Here is a 14691-nt window from a genome sequence, read left to right as displayed (position 1 = left end):
AATTTTTCAAAAAAATTTAAAATTTGATAAAGTGCTATAATCATTATCTTAAGATCGAATCATGAATAAAATAATACAATGAGCACTCAAAACTTTTGAATGTATTTGAAGCTTTTTTTAGTCAAATTTTTCTCAATATTGTTTAAGTATACAACTAGCTGTTGATTTATCATGAAAAAATTCTAGTCAAAAAAAAAAACATCACTTTTTTTTAATATTATATTATCACTATTTATACTATCGTAACAAGTATGATAAATTTTTCGAAAATTTTTAAAAAATCCAGACTATCGTTTTGTCAAACAAAATCATTTTTTTCATCATATGTGCAGTGCTAAGCGTATTATGAAAAGTATCACATGGGACTTTGGAGGTTCTAACGAAACTATATACGAATGCAATAGCAAAGGTAAACTTATTCTAAGTAAGAAAAACCCACGCACACAGAAACAGATGTCATCAGATTTAGCTAAATTCTATAACCCCTCATTGGAATCATTTACTCCTATGAATATTCCTATGCATCCTATTGATTTTCCTGCTCCTTTAATAGTCCAAGAACAAAAAACAAGAAGTAGAACAACAATATGAACTACAATCATTTGGAGAAATTGCGGATGTTGATCTTTGCAAAGACGACTTCATTCTCGATAATTCATTCGAAAATACTCTTAATGACGAAGAATTTTTTTTTGAGACTTTTGATGTTATTTGAGGATTTCATATCCTTTTCCTTTTATTTCTTTTTCATTTTTACTGGGCATTGGCAATCCCATTTTTTAAAAGTGCCTTAAAAAAACTAATTTATAAAAAAACATAAGTTTTTTTTTAGTTTTTTAATTATCACACATACTTTTTTTCAAGCTTATTACAAAACTTGAACATGTTGTTTTAGATCATGCTATATTCATTCAAAATGAAATATTTAATACGCATGATATATTGTCAATTTCGTCATAAAATGAAGGACAACGCTCAATACTTTAGAAAATAAAGTAGTTTCACTATGAATTTCATACAATTTCTTTAGATATTGATGTATTAACAGTTTTATGACGACGATCACAACTGCACAAGTAATTACGTTCGTCTTGATAAACAGTTTTATGGATTTAATTTCTATAATAAAATTTATTTATTATTATTTATATAATATATACACACATATTTATTCAAACAAGGTTTACATAGCAGATGTAGAGCTTTGGCGTGTAATTTCGAAATTGAACACTCCAACTTTGTCTCTTGAAATGTAAGAAACGTTAGAATTTGAGATTTTAGAAGTTCTTGACTTTGATGAGACTTTACTTTGTGTTGATATTTTACTATGTACTGAGGTATCATCTTTCTCTATCTTTTGAGGAATAGATTTTTGTTTAGAAGTCTTCTTTGATATTTTACCATTGCAAGTATATCTCGCGTTTAATGCTCTGTTCATCGATTCTTCGTTATAGAATTGAGCGACTGCGCATCCTCTCAAGAGTTTGACTCTGAAAACTTGACCGAATAATGATAATTCCTCGTATAATTCTCTTTCTGATGTAAAATTACCACCTGAGATGAAAATAGAAAACAATTCTTCATTTTGGATGTTGATAACATCATAACCGCAAATGTTTGCATAAAGAACTTGACCATCAACTTTCGTGTAATTGATACCGTATATTAAGTTAAATGCACCAGTATATGATAAAACTGATACATTTGCACATTTCCTTCTTCCGTCTGATGATGCGAAAACTTCAACTTTTGATATTTCTCCTGTAAATTTCTTGCAATACATGTGTACAGATTTTCTTGTTGCAGTAGGATGGATTCCTGTAATGTATACAACTACTTTTTGTTGCATTATATAAAAATGATTTTCTTGATTTTCTGTATCATCTCAAATTTTTATCTTTCAAATTTTCAATTTTTGACATATTCAAATTTTCCTCAAATTATGAATATCCTTAAGTGTAGAATTCTATCTTCAAAATAAAATTTTCTTATAAATTTTTTTGACTAGGATTGATTCTAAATTTTCCAAAAAAAATTCAGTTATCAAAAATTTTATCACGATTTTTGTTTAAAGAAAATCATTTTTATATAATGCAATACATGTTGAATGTCTCCATTATGATTCTTTGCATGTATATTTGAATTGCAATTTATCAATAAATCTACACTCTCGAAATGACAGTAATATGATGCAAAAATGAGTGGAGTCCATCCATTTTGTGATATTATTTCGATCCTAAATGAAATTTCAAAAATGGTGACCAAACTATTTTTTGAAAGTCCGCCATAACTTTAATGGTACTATTTCAGCGTGTACAATGAATACAAAAATTCTAAGAGTGCCACATAAAATAGTACTTTAGACTTGAGTTAATGCTACCAAGCAAATGTTAAAAAAATGACTTTAGTGTTTTGATAATCAAAGATTAAAATCATTATTGTCTAAATCAATAATCATAACGACAGAAGTTAATGTTTTTTCATCAGTGCTTTAAATCCACTTTTAAAAGTATACCTCAAAAATCAAAATATCAAAAAAAAATTGGCCGATAGGTTTGGCTTTAATTTTTGTCTGCTTTTATGATTTGATATGGATGTTATAATTTTAAAAGTTGAGCCAAATTCACCAATAGATTTTTGAGATTTGCAAATACTCAATAATTTTCAGCGTGTTATCTTTTATTAAAAGAACTATTTGGTTTCAGTATCATATAAATTGATATTTACTTTCTATTTGAACCTTCATTTAGCTAATGATTTAATAATACAGATTTCATCTAGTCCTTATAAGAGAATTTTGAATTTGTTATAATAAAAAAACAAACAGATATAGCTTACACTTCTATAATAAAGATACCTTTTATAGAAATCAGTATGAAATGTGTTTTGGCTTATTGGAAGCATATCAGACATAATCGCCATAATCAAAAAATCTATATACCCAATAAGTAATAAATTTGTCGATATAGATTTTCCATAAAATTAGTTTTTAGTCTGATCTTAAAATAAATTTAATTATTTATAAAAAAAAATCACATTTAAAAGTACCTTTTTAGTAGCTCGAAATCCTGTTGGTGGATTTCGGGCGTACTTCAAAATTAGCTTTTCTTCTACATATGCAAGCTATATTTTAAATATGGAGCAAATCGGATCGGCGAAAGGAGTTTAGTTACCTTTATTTATCAATAAATCTACACTCTCGAAATATAAAAAGCAAATAAAATAAAAGTGAGTTTTTTATTATCTTAAAAAAATATTCTAAAAAGATAATATTTTCTAACATAAACAATAAATAAAAAATAAACATAAAATAAATCTAATATTACTCTACAGGAACTACACTCTTCTTTCCAGGTTTCTCAGGTTTTGGAACAGAGAATTGAGCTGGAACGCAGCAACTCATTCCCTGCAAAATCCTGCAGAAAACAGTAGAAACAATGATTGGTCTTATTGATTTTACAAGAGAATTCTTTGTTGCCAAGAATGTCTTTCCGTTTGCTAACAAACTCTTCTGTGTCCTCAACAAATCCAGTTTCCTGCAGATATTCGTGTAATTAAATGACGACAACAATCTTTCTTCAAGCAAAAATCTGATTTCGCTTGGAGTTGCTGTACTTGCGACGTCAACATCTGAGATCTGCCTGAATATAGATTTGCCCCATCTTATCCATTCAAGTAGTTCTTCTCTTGACTTCTCCAATCTCTTGTTTTCTCTCGAAACTGTATCGGATTTCTTTGTCAAATCTGACAAATTCTGTTCAGTCTTTTTAGCTCTTTCATCAGCAGTGAACAACTCGTTCTGCATTGCCTTGAACAAGTCAGACAAGTTCTCATCATCAGGCAATGCGAGAGATCTCCTCAAATTGAAAGCATCTCTTGCAATGACTGAATCTCTGCTTTGGAAAGTTTCTGACAAAATTTTCTGGGAATTTTCAGCAAATTCTCTGTCATTGTACTTGTTGTAGTCAATGGAAGTAACGAGTGCAACGGCCATCTTCACTTTATTGAAGTTTGCCTTCATTTCATCAACAATTTGTTTGTGTTTCGCTTCATTTGTTGACAAAATTGTTCTAATCTTCGCTTGGTTGTTAATTCTCTCCTGTTCCAATGCTGCTTTGCTATCTTCTGCTCTCAAGTTTGCCATCTTCTCGGCTGCTCTCGATTGAGATAATTGTTTAAGGCTGTCTTCAATTATTGGATTTAATTGTGTCACTTTTTCTGTCAATTCCTTATTTTTACTTCTTTCTGAATCCAATTCAGCCTGCAGTCTTTGCAAAGATGTTCCGTACTGGTTTGCAAGGGAATCAGCTCTTTGTTGAACGTCGTTTATGATTTTGACGTTGTTTTCTTCGATGTTTTGCAGTTTTTCTTTCAATCTCAATTTTCTTTGTTTTTCTTTTTGCAACTGGGAATACAAATTTGCAATGTCTTGTTGAGCGTTTTTAGTTATTGTCTCTTTGTCGTTTCTTGCTTTAATTGCGTCAACTTTTGCGTCTTCTAGTTCTTTCTGTGTTGCTTTAATCCTTGAGATTGCATCATCCAATCTATGTTGGAATTCTCCAATTTCTTGTTTCTTATTTTCCATGTCATCATTATGTCTCTTTTTAGTTTGTTCGAGTTCATTTATCATTGTATCTCTTTCTGTTTTAGCATTTTGCAATTGTGTAGAAATCTCATCGATTTGGGCATTGAATTCTTGTGCCATTTGATGGATTTCTTTATCTGTTTGTTGAGTGATTTCCATTGCTTTTTGACAGAATTCTTTCTTTTCTTTTTGTAACTTTTCAATTTCTTCTTCATATTTCTGTTTCGTATTCTTTAATTCCAATTTGGCTTCTTCTATTTCGCTCTTCAATCTCTGTCCTTCAGCTGTTGACAGTGGTCCGTCCTTCATCACTTCGCAGAATTCTCTAACCAAATCTCCGAATTCTTGTGGAACTTTCGCGAGGAATTTTGACAAAACAGGTGTCAAAAGAATTCTTTCTTGGCCAGCAATTTCCAATTTCTCTTCCAGTTCTTTGTTCTTTGATTTCAACTCCATGTTAAATGTCTTTTGAGCTGCGAACTTTGCTGCTACCTTTCTGAGTTCATCAGAGCTGCTCATCAACATAACATTGACTTGTATCAAACAGCTAAACAAAGTGAAAAGTTCTCTGAAAGGAGTTTGGTCGATTTTATCTTCATCAACGAAATCGAAGAAAATCTTCAACATCTTTTCAGGATCATTAACTTCATGTGGATCGAATAAAGAGCATCTCGAGAACTCTTCATTTGGTAACATATAACTTTCTTCATCTAAATATCTTCCGACAATTGCACATTGTCTCAACATAAACTGTCTTTCTTCTGTACTTGGACCAGTTGTTTTAGTAAGTTTCTTAAGTAAGTTTATCAGGTTCTTCATGTGCGATAACATACTGATATACCTGTGCTCTAAGTTCGAATCATCGTTTTGTAAACTGTCACTTTTATGATGGACCAAAGCATCGACCACTTTTGTCAGAATTTCTGGAGGTGAAAAAGTGTGAAGTGAAGTGACATAATCGACCAAATCTGTCGGAATTAGTTCGAGGATGTTATCGAACGCTACTGAGAACTCTTCGTTTTCTTTGGCAAGCCTGTCGTCTTGAGAAACTTCTTTTAGATTCATTTTGAGGTTCGAAATAATTTGGTTCTTTTCGGATGTTAATTTTTCAGCTTTTTCGATCGCTTGGCCTGCGGAAATGAGGCTGGAGATGAGTTCCGTCCTTTGCTTGGTTAAGGAAGTGATTTCTTGCCTTTGTGTCTTCAAAACTTCTTCCAAACTTTCAAGGGATTCCCTGAGAAGTTTTGCTTCTTGCGTGGCAACTGTATCGCAGCTGGCGACGTATTTGTTGCGTGTATCTTCGATTCCTTTGTTGGATTGAAGAGATTTGATGGTTTCTTGGGACATTGAAAGATGTAATTCTAATTCTTGGATTCTGGTACGTGATGAAGCTAATTCTGCTTCAAATGTCTTAAGAGCTTCGCGTGCAATGTCTTTCTTCTTCTTGAGATCGTCTGTTTGGGCGTTTGTTTGAGAAATAAAATCATCGCGGTCAGAAAGCTCGTTTTGTAGATCATCAACCTTCTTTTGGAGATCAGCAATAATAGATTCTGACTTGGTAAGGTTTTCTTGTAATGTTTGGCTTTCTTTTTGCTTGCGACTTAATTCATCGTTGGCCATTTGTAGTTTTTCTTGGAGAAGGGTCATTTGAGTCTCTTGTAATTGCTTGGAGTTGTCTGATTGGACGTCTTGATCGTACTGAAGCTGGTTTCTGAGAGTTTGAACTTGTTTTTTAAGGCTTTCGATCTTGGAATCACGCTCTTCGATATCTTCTTGGTAATTCTCTAAATCTAGTTGTGCTTTGCGCTGTAATTCTTCGATCTTTTGGGTATATGGTTGAATTATATCTTCATTTCCTTGAGCAAGATCTAATTGAGAGGAAGCTTTCTTAAGAGAAGCGCGTAATGCCTTATTTTCGCTCTTGAGTTCTTGTAATTTGGCTTGAAATGCGGCAAGAGTTTCGCCCATTTCGCTATTTACCTGTTGGATGCTTGCAAGGGAATCACTTGTTGAACCGGATTGAGCAATTATGTTGCTAATAACAAGTGATGCATCTTTAAGAGACTGGATGTCTTCTCCGGTCTTTGAAGAAAGCATTGCAAGAAAAGATTCAATTTGCGTCGAAAGCTGTATGTTTTTACGAGCAAGCTCGGAATTTATGCGCTGCTGTTCTTGAATTTTTGAATCTCTTTCATTCTCTAGTTGATGGATTTTTGTTGATTTTTCAATGTTTTCTTCTCTTGAAAGATTTAAGTCATTTGTTAATGCAGCAATTTCTTTTTCATGTTTCTTTTGCAATATTTGAAGCCTAATCTGGAAATCGTTTTCAGTCATGCTTAAATCGGAATTTGATGCATTAAATGATGAATTTTTTCCAGAGCTTGGAGAAGCTCCGGATGAACGACCGCTTCCAAATGATCCCTCTTGATTTGAGGGTGAGTTTGGAGACGGTTTACTCATTTTGTACTTTTCGTCACTTTTTTCAGAATATTTTTAGTAAACGGGAAATGTCAATTTTTATTTGGCGCCAAAACAACAAACATATTGTATTGACTTGAGTAATGCAACAATAATGAGCTAGTTTGATGAGTAGAGATTGATAGGAAGTTAACATAAGAATTACAACCCGCAGATTTAGATTTAGACTCAAATTACTAAATTGTTTATATTTTCGGTCAAAGTAATTGTAATATCTGATATGATAGCCATATACATAATGAAGCTATACTTTTATCACCTAACAAGGCTAGTTATCTTATATTATTTCAATGAAGCTAGTTTTCGTTGTTTCCTTTCTTTACTTTTTCTTTCTAAGCTTCCTGTTTTTAATCAAAGTACAGTGAGCATTCGTTATTTATAAAACCATTTCAATTCAATTTGAAAATGTATAACATTTGCCTACTGATGTATTATCGATCTAAGCATATGATATACAAATGATATCTAGATTTAAAGCCCAATAAACGCATATAACAGAATTAATTCAAAATTTTTTTATAGTGAAAGCACAATAACAAATAAGAAAAGTATTATCATCGGGAGTGTTTGAATAATACTGGATTAGCTTTAATCGGCTTGAAAAGATATGATTTCACTCTCAATAAACTGCTCAATCTTCCTACCTCAAATGACAAACCAACAGCAACTTGGATTTCAGATTTAATTTTATCTTGATTATGATTGTATACGATTATTATATTTTTGTCAAATTTTTTTGATCACCACAACGAACAAAATTTCAAGTGATAAAAATAATTTAAAAGTATTCGTTGTGCTCATCCAAAATAATGGAAATCTTTAAAGATTTTAATTTTGTAAACTTTTACTAAATTTGATAAATGAATTTTCCTCAACCAAAGATGCAACAGATTCAACAGTTATTACATAAATATCAAGATTTATGGGCAATTGATGTAACAATGTACGAGATTGGAAGTTCTCGTCTAGTTCTTCCGCAGCCGCCAATCGAATTTTTAATTGATCTATGTAGAGGAGTAAAAGAATTGTTTGAACAAGAACCAGTAGTGCTCAGAATTAACGAAAATTGTGTTATATTAGGAGATTTGCATGGTCATATCCTTGATTTATTTAGAGTTTTAAGAAAATTCGGTTTACCGCCAACAATACACTATATTTTTCTCGGTGATTTAGTTGACAGAGGTGAGTTTAGCATAGAAACTATAACCCTTGTTTTCGTTCTTAAAGCTATGTACCCGAAGCATGTTCATATTGTTCGTGGTAATCATGAATTCCTCGCTATGTTCCAATACGATGGATTTGCAAACCAAGTTGAAGAAACATATCATAATTCTACAGTAACTTTCAGTTTTGCTAACGCATTTGCATATATGCCATTAGCCGCCGTTGTTTTCAACAAGATCTTATGTGTCCATGGCGGCATTGGCGCGGGTTTTACAAGTATTTCTCAGCTTGAAAACGTCGGACGTCCTTTAATTAATTACGACTTTGATCCAGTCATCAGCGCTGTATGGAGTGATCCAAAAGAAGACGTAGATGATGGATTTATACCTTCAACTCGTGGAGTTGGATACTTTTTCGGAAAGAAAGCTTTAGTTCAATTTTTAACTTCTCAAAACTTAGAAAAGCTTGTCCGAGGCCATGAACCATGCGAAGGAGGTATTAAAAAGATGCTTGACGGAAATTCAATAACTGTTTTCGGCGCTTCCAATTATTGTAATTACGGAAACAACAAATCAGGCGTTTTACATGTTACTAATAACGGGTCTGTCCTCACTCCTCATGTTTTCCCTCCAATTAAATATATTTTCAGACAAACCGCCATATTTGTTTCTACAACAGACTCCCACGTTATAATGGCTAACTCGAAGTCATTACTATCAGCAGGTAGCTCAATTTGCGCTCGTCCAATTCGAACTCCTGACCGAGAAAAAACAGAATTACCTCGAATGTCTAAACGCGCTTCAGGGATTACTTCACAACTTTCTCTTCCGATTTATTCGGATAAGAGTTTTGCTAGTACCGCAAGTTTAGTTTTATCTAGAACTCACTGTAGAGCGAATGAATACAGTGGAGCAATGCTTCCTCGTGCAGCTTCTGGAAAGAAAAGACGCTTAAGTCTTCCTCACTAAAAAATTGTTGTTGTTGTTGTTTTTTCTTCTTAATTTCAAATTAATTTTTTAATCATTTTGTCGGAATGAAATTATATGATTGGTATGCTATTTGGATGCCATTGGGCATAATTGGTGTTTCCAAATACTATATACGGAACATTACAAGCATTCACATTATTTTCTATGAAATTGAAAGAACTTTGGAGGAATACATATATGATAGAATTGATATTTTTATGAATAAACCTAAGGGTGCGGGGAAACGATAAGTCACCCTCAGAAAAGCACTTTTAAGGTTAATATATTGGATGCTTCGAAACTTTTCATTCCATACATTGCAACATGTTTAAGGTTAATTTTGAGTAGTTTACATATTGTCGCCTGGGCACCCTTAAGGCTTCTCTCCGGCCAAACAGCTGTATCGTCGTTTGACTTCACATTTTCTCGCGAGCGAATGATTTTTTCATCTCGAGAACAAAATTTTTTTGAAAAAATACAACTTGAGCTCATTCGAATCACCCTCCCAAGGACACAATAAATCCTTAATTTCAATGCCAGATTCTAATTTTTTCTTCGCAATCAATTCTCAATTACGAAAATTTATGCGATATACCTGTAATCTTCTTACGATATTATAATATGTACTGTTAGTTTATCTCGATTAATATACTCTTAAAGACAAATCTAGCAAGAATAATCAAAAAATTTACAAAATTATTATATCCTATTAATCTGGACCTATAAACGTTTATTTAAGTTAAGTATTAAGAAAATGTAAATATTTGGAATAGGAAATATGAGATTAATGACAATGATATTTGTTTTTTTACTTAACTTTGAGATTTTTGAATATTTTTAGTGTTGACAGCCTTGGTATGCTGAATAATTCCCAAGTCAATAAGTTCTGCCCATCAAAATATAATTAATTGTTCTCATATCTTATAATTTTTTTCATACAATGAAAATTATATTGCAGCGTGATAATATATATAATTCTAAATTGTGTTTATATAGAATATTACATGAATTGATTGAAAATATGAAGCATTAATCTGAATATTGAACTTTGGATATCATTATAAAAAATAGTATTTATTTTAATATCGCTGTAATATATAGATTCCATTATCGTTAAAGAAATCCAAAAAAAGTCACTTCACATGGCTCGGAGTCCACACTCAAGTTGATCCAGCAAAAATTTCAAAATTGTTTTAAAAGAAAAATGAGACGGCCAATACTTTTAATTTATCGTAAAGGTACTATACACAGGAAATAGAAGAAAAATTATTTTAATAAAATATTATTGGAGATCAAAACGAAAACTGTCAAATATAAAGGATAAAAACGTGTTATAAAAAAGGGGAACTCTAACATGACTTGCTTACCTCTCGCATATACACCAAAAATTAAATCAAATTCCAGCTGTAATACAAATAAACATCTAAATTTATCATCATTTATACTAATTTTTGAATGTTTACTATTCTGGATAAAAGTGATTGAGTGTTTTAAGAAATGAGCTAAAATTAAATTTGATAACTTGAAGAAATAAAGATACTAGAATATTTTATGCATTAACCTCTAAGTTAAGCTATTATGAACATATTTTTTTTCAGTCAAATTTCGAATAAGAAATACCTATTATTGAATAATAGAAATTTCGACAAACTTACAATATAAACCTATTATAAGACATAAAATTTTGTTATATTGCAGTGATAGAATTTAAAAATAAAGTCGTAGTAAGTCTGCAAAAAGATTTTAACTTCTATTTTTTCCAAAAAATATTGATGTTTTAAAATACGTTTACAAATTCTATAACTTTAATTGCATTTTTTCTAAAACATGAAAAATTTGGAAAATCCCAACACCTTTAGATCGTTTTAGTTGTCTATCAACTGCTATCTGCACTTCAAAAAACATCGAAATACTCAAATTCGTATATTTGATTTCATCATTCATGCAAATTGCTTTTCGCAAACAGATGTAAATGACATATTATCAAAATTTACACCATTTGCACACTATGTTATTAGCACCAGTTATTCTTATATTATAATTTATTAAACTTAGGCAAATCACGAATAAAAACTATATTCAATTTCTTTATCACTACTTGCAGAAACATATCTTGCACATAAACAGCTAAACTTACAGTATTTTGAAAAAATATATCAAAATGAGTAAACAAAACATTATACATTCCTATTGAAAAGTATTTGATTCATGAAATAAATCATTTCTCTCTTACGTGTTGTGTACGTTCTATGCTAAAGTTTATTCAATGGATTTAATTTGAAAGATATACAGTCGTTGAGTTTATAGAATATAGATTATATCTAGTAGTTCATTTTTAGAAAACTTGTTTGGATCGAAATCCATTTTTAGTTTTGATTATTGTAAATTCAAAATCAGGATTTTGAGATAATATTTGTTTCGACATTGTCAATATATGAGCATTTCATTTTTATTATTATTTTGCAAAAAAAGTCACTTCACATTGGGTTGGAGTCCACGGGGAAGGTCAGCTAGCAAATTTTAAAACTCAATGTTGGACAAAAATAAAATGATAAATACTTTTGATATGTTATAAGCTTCTTATATTTGTTAAAAAATGAAGTTCTTTTTTTCATGGTTGGAATTGCAATTCTGACCGAGAAATATCAAAATCATGAAATGGGAATATAGAAATTGTAGAGCCTATAGACCATTGAATTGAAATATCGAAAGTTGCTAAAAATCGATTTTTCCGGAAAATGCAAGATAATTTCAACTTCCCTAAAAAAAGACTTTTATTCAAAATAAAACGGATATATAATAAATATATGTATCATATATGATGTCTATTACATTTTCAAGTGTAAAAACCAGCTTTTTAGGTACCTCAGAGGTCTCGAAGATGCTAAAAATTGAGAGGATCACTTCACTTGGAGAGAAGCCTTAAACATAACATATATTGATCAGAATCTAAAAAAGATCTCTAGAAGAAAAATTAGGGGGTAAATAAATAATTAGGGCGGTGATGTAGTATTATTGTCACTTTTTTCCACAAAAAGCAACACAACCAAAACTTTTGGAAAGCATGTTAAACTCTACGCAATCTAAAAATGAAATTGGATGTGATTTTGGTAGCATTAAGCCATTTGAAGTATTTGAATACCCTAATCAAGCATCAAAAATGATTTGGAGTGTCAATTCCAATAATATTTTACAAGTATCTTCGCAAATTATAGAATTCATTACAAACAAAAAAATATCTATCCAAATGTCACTTTATTTGATTGATGTTATTTCACGAATTCATGTTAAAGATATTAAATTATTAGCAGAACTTTACAAAAAGATATTAAACGAATTCTCATGTATCATCAAACCAGAAAACGAGAAATTAGCAATGTTATTATATTGCGATTGTTTCGAATTTGAATATTCAATAGAATCTCCATTATACTATATTTTATTGGATAAAGTTGATGAACTTAAATCTAAATTCCCAAATCTTGATATCAATAAAAGAATTAAAGATATCACACCACTTGACTGCGCAATTAAATACGGATCAGAATTGTGTTTCAATTACTTGAAAAATTTAGGAGCTGAATACACTGATAACTCTGAAAAATATGCTGTTCAAGGCGGAAATAATAGCATTTTTATGCAAATGATAGAAGAAGGTAAATCATTTGGTGACATGATTAATACAGCATTGAATTATCGAAACTATGAAATTGTTGAGTACCTTAAATCAAATTTAGGACAATTTCCTAATTCAATAACCGAATGTATGCATTTCGGAAATTATGATGTTGCATCTTATTTAATTGCTAATGGAGAAGATATTAACAAACTTTATAATCTTTTTATTTTCATTATTATCATTGTTTTATATAATTCTATTTCTACTCATATTTATCATCGTTTTATTTAATTCTCTTTCTTTTCATATTAATCATTGTTTTATGAAATTCTTTTTCTTTTCATGTTGATCATTGTTTTATGTAATTTTTTTTCTTTTCATGTTGATCATTGTTTAATAAAATTCCATTTCTTTTCATATTTATCATTGCTTTATAGAATTCTCTTTCTTTTTGTTTTAATCGTTGCTTTATGAAATTCTCTTTCTTTTCATATTTATCACTGTTTTATCTAATTCTATTTCTTTTCATATTTTTCATTGTTTTATCTAATTCTACTTTTTTCATATTTATCATTGTTTTATAAAATTCTTTTTCTTTTCATATTAATCATATTTATATCAAATTCTATTTCTTTTCATGTTGATCATTGTTTTATCAAATTCTATTTCCTTTCACATTTATCATTGTTTTATGACATTATCTCTATTTTCATATTTATCATTGTTTTATGAAATTTTCGTTCTTTTCATATTAATCATTGATTTATAGAATTCTTTTTCTTTTCATATTTATCAATGTTTTATGAAATTTTCTCGATATTATTGAATGCCCTCTTAGCATTGCAATCAAAGCGAATTCAATAGAAATTGTCAAATTCTTAGTTGAGCACGGTTCTGATGTTAACATGAAACTTATTCTCTTTCTTTTCATATTCATCAATGATTTATAGAATTCTTTTTCTTTTCACATTTATCATTGTTTTATGACATTATATTTCTTTTCATATTTATGATTGTTTTATGAAATTTTCTTTCTTTTCACATTTATCATTGTTTTATTACATTATCTCTATTTTCATATTTATCATTGTTTTATAGAATTCTCTTTCTTTTCATATTTATCAATGATTTATAGAATTCTTTTTCTTTTCACATAAGGGTTTCGTTTTGCGAAAAAAACGTACAATACGCAATTTCGCTAAAAAAACATTTAGCTAGCAATTTCGACCTTTGACTCCACTCAAGACGTCACTTTTTTAATTTTGCGGTATCATATTTTTGGAAAATCTTTATGAATATTATATAAAAAGTCTCTTTAATATCTATATTTCATATTTTTATCGATTTTTAAAGTTTTTGCGAAAAGTATTCAATTATTTTTGCTATTTGGTCGGGTAAATGTCAGATTTGCGACATTTTCTGATATGATATTCAGATTCTACGTTGATAATAATGCTTATAGAACCCTCTTGCTATTGTGTCAAAATTGCGAAACCGATAGCAAAAATATCTCGCAATATCAAAATTGAGATATTGAGTGAATTATGCATTATAGAGATTAAAAATCTGATTTGTGAAAACATCTCATCAGTTTCTAGCTAATTCAAAAATCTTTACTATCTTATTCGATTAAAATGAAAAGGGAATAGTTTCATTATGCTTTAAATGACAGCCTTATAATATAATCATAGTTTTCGCTCAATATGCAGCATTTTTTTTTCGAAATCTATGGTCAATGTCCTAAATACTGATTGCTTTGCATTCATATCTCTTACATTTTCTATACCCACATCACTATTCATTGCTATTCCTATCTTTTTCATTTTTGTTTGTTTCTCATAATTTCTCAAAAAACATGATAACTTGATATTTGTAAA

At 30.1% G+C, this 14691-nt stretch overlaps 4 protein-coding genes and 1 pseudogene across 5 annotated transcripts, besides 4 other annotated features; 3 read left to right on the top strand and 2 right to left on the bottom strand.

The window, feature by feature from the left end:
* Positions 1-47: part of a mobile genetic element that runs on past the window's edge.
* Positions 48-324: 277 nt separating this feature from the next.
* TVAGG3_0309840 lies at positions 325-715 on the top strand (annotated as a pseudogene). Its single transcript has one exon. A coding segment is annotated over exon 1 (391 nt).
* Positions 716-1163: 448 nt separating this feature from the next.
* TVAGG3_0309830 (RNA-binding domain, RBD family-containing protein) lies at positions 1164-1849 on the bottom strand (the record flags this gene model as incomplete). Its single annotated transcript, XM_001322224.2, has 1 exon — positions 1184-1849. One exon carries the CDS (start codon positions 1847-1849, stop codon positions 1184-1186), a length of 666 nt encoding a protein of 221 aa, XP_001322259.1.
* Positions 1850-2253: 404 nt separating this feature from the next.
* Positions 2254-3177: a mobile genetic element.
* A 145-nt stretch (positions 3178-3322) lies between these two features.
* TVAGG3_0309810 (biological adhesion protein) lies at positions 3323-7045 on the bottom strand (the record flags this gene model as incomplete). Its single annotated transcript, XM_001322225.1, has 1 exon — positions 3323-7045. One exon carries the CDS (start codon positions 7043-7045, stop codon positions 3323-3325), a length of 3723 nt encoding a protein of 1240 aa, XP_001322260.1.
* An 878-nt stretch (positions 7046-7923) lies between these two features.
* On the top strand, positions 7924-9195 carry TVAGG3_0309800 (phosphoprotein phosphatase protein; the record flags this gene model as incomplete). Its single annotated transcript, XM_001322226.2, has 1 exon — positions 7924-9195. One exon carries the CDS (start codon positions 7924-7926, stop codon positions 9193-9195), a length of 1272 nt encoding a protein of 423 aa, XP_001322261.1.
* A 233-nt stretch (positions 9196-9428) lies between these two features.
* Positions 9429-9568: a mobile genetic element.
* Position 9569: 1 nt separating this feature from the next.
* Positions 9570-12121: a mobile genetic element.
* Positions 12122-12442: 321 nt separating this feature from the next.
* TVAGG3_0309770 (protein ubiquitination) lies at positions 12443-13105 on the top strand (the record flags this gene model as incomplete). The annotated part of the gene is made up of 1 exon (XM_001322227.1): positions 12443-13105. One exon carries the CDS (start codon positions 12443-12445, stop codon positions 13103-13105), a length of 663 nt encoding a protein of 220 aa, XP_001322262.1.
* Between the last annotated feature and the right edge of the window lie 1586 nt (positions 13106-14691).

Source organism: Trichomonas vaginalis, chromosome V (assembly GCF_026262505.1).
Source record: "Trichomonas vaginalis G3 chromosome V, whole genome shotgun sequence".
In the NCBI taxonomy this organism is placed as follows: Eukaryota; Parabasalia; order Trichomonadida; family Trichomonadidae; genus Trichomonas; species Trichomonas vaginalis.
The sequence above is the reverse complement of the archived record's forward strand: the minus strand, read 5'-3'. Positions and strand labels throughout refer to the sequence as shown.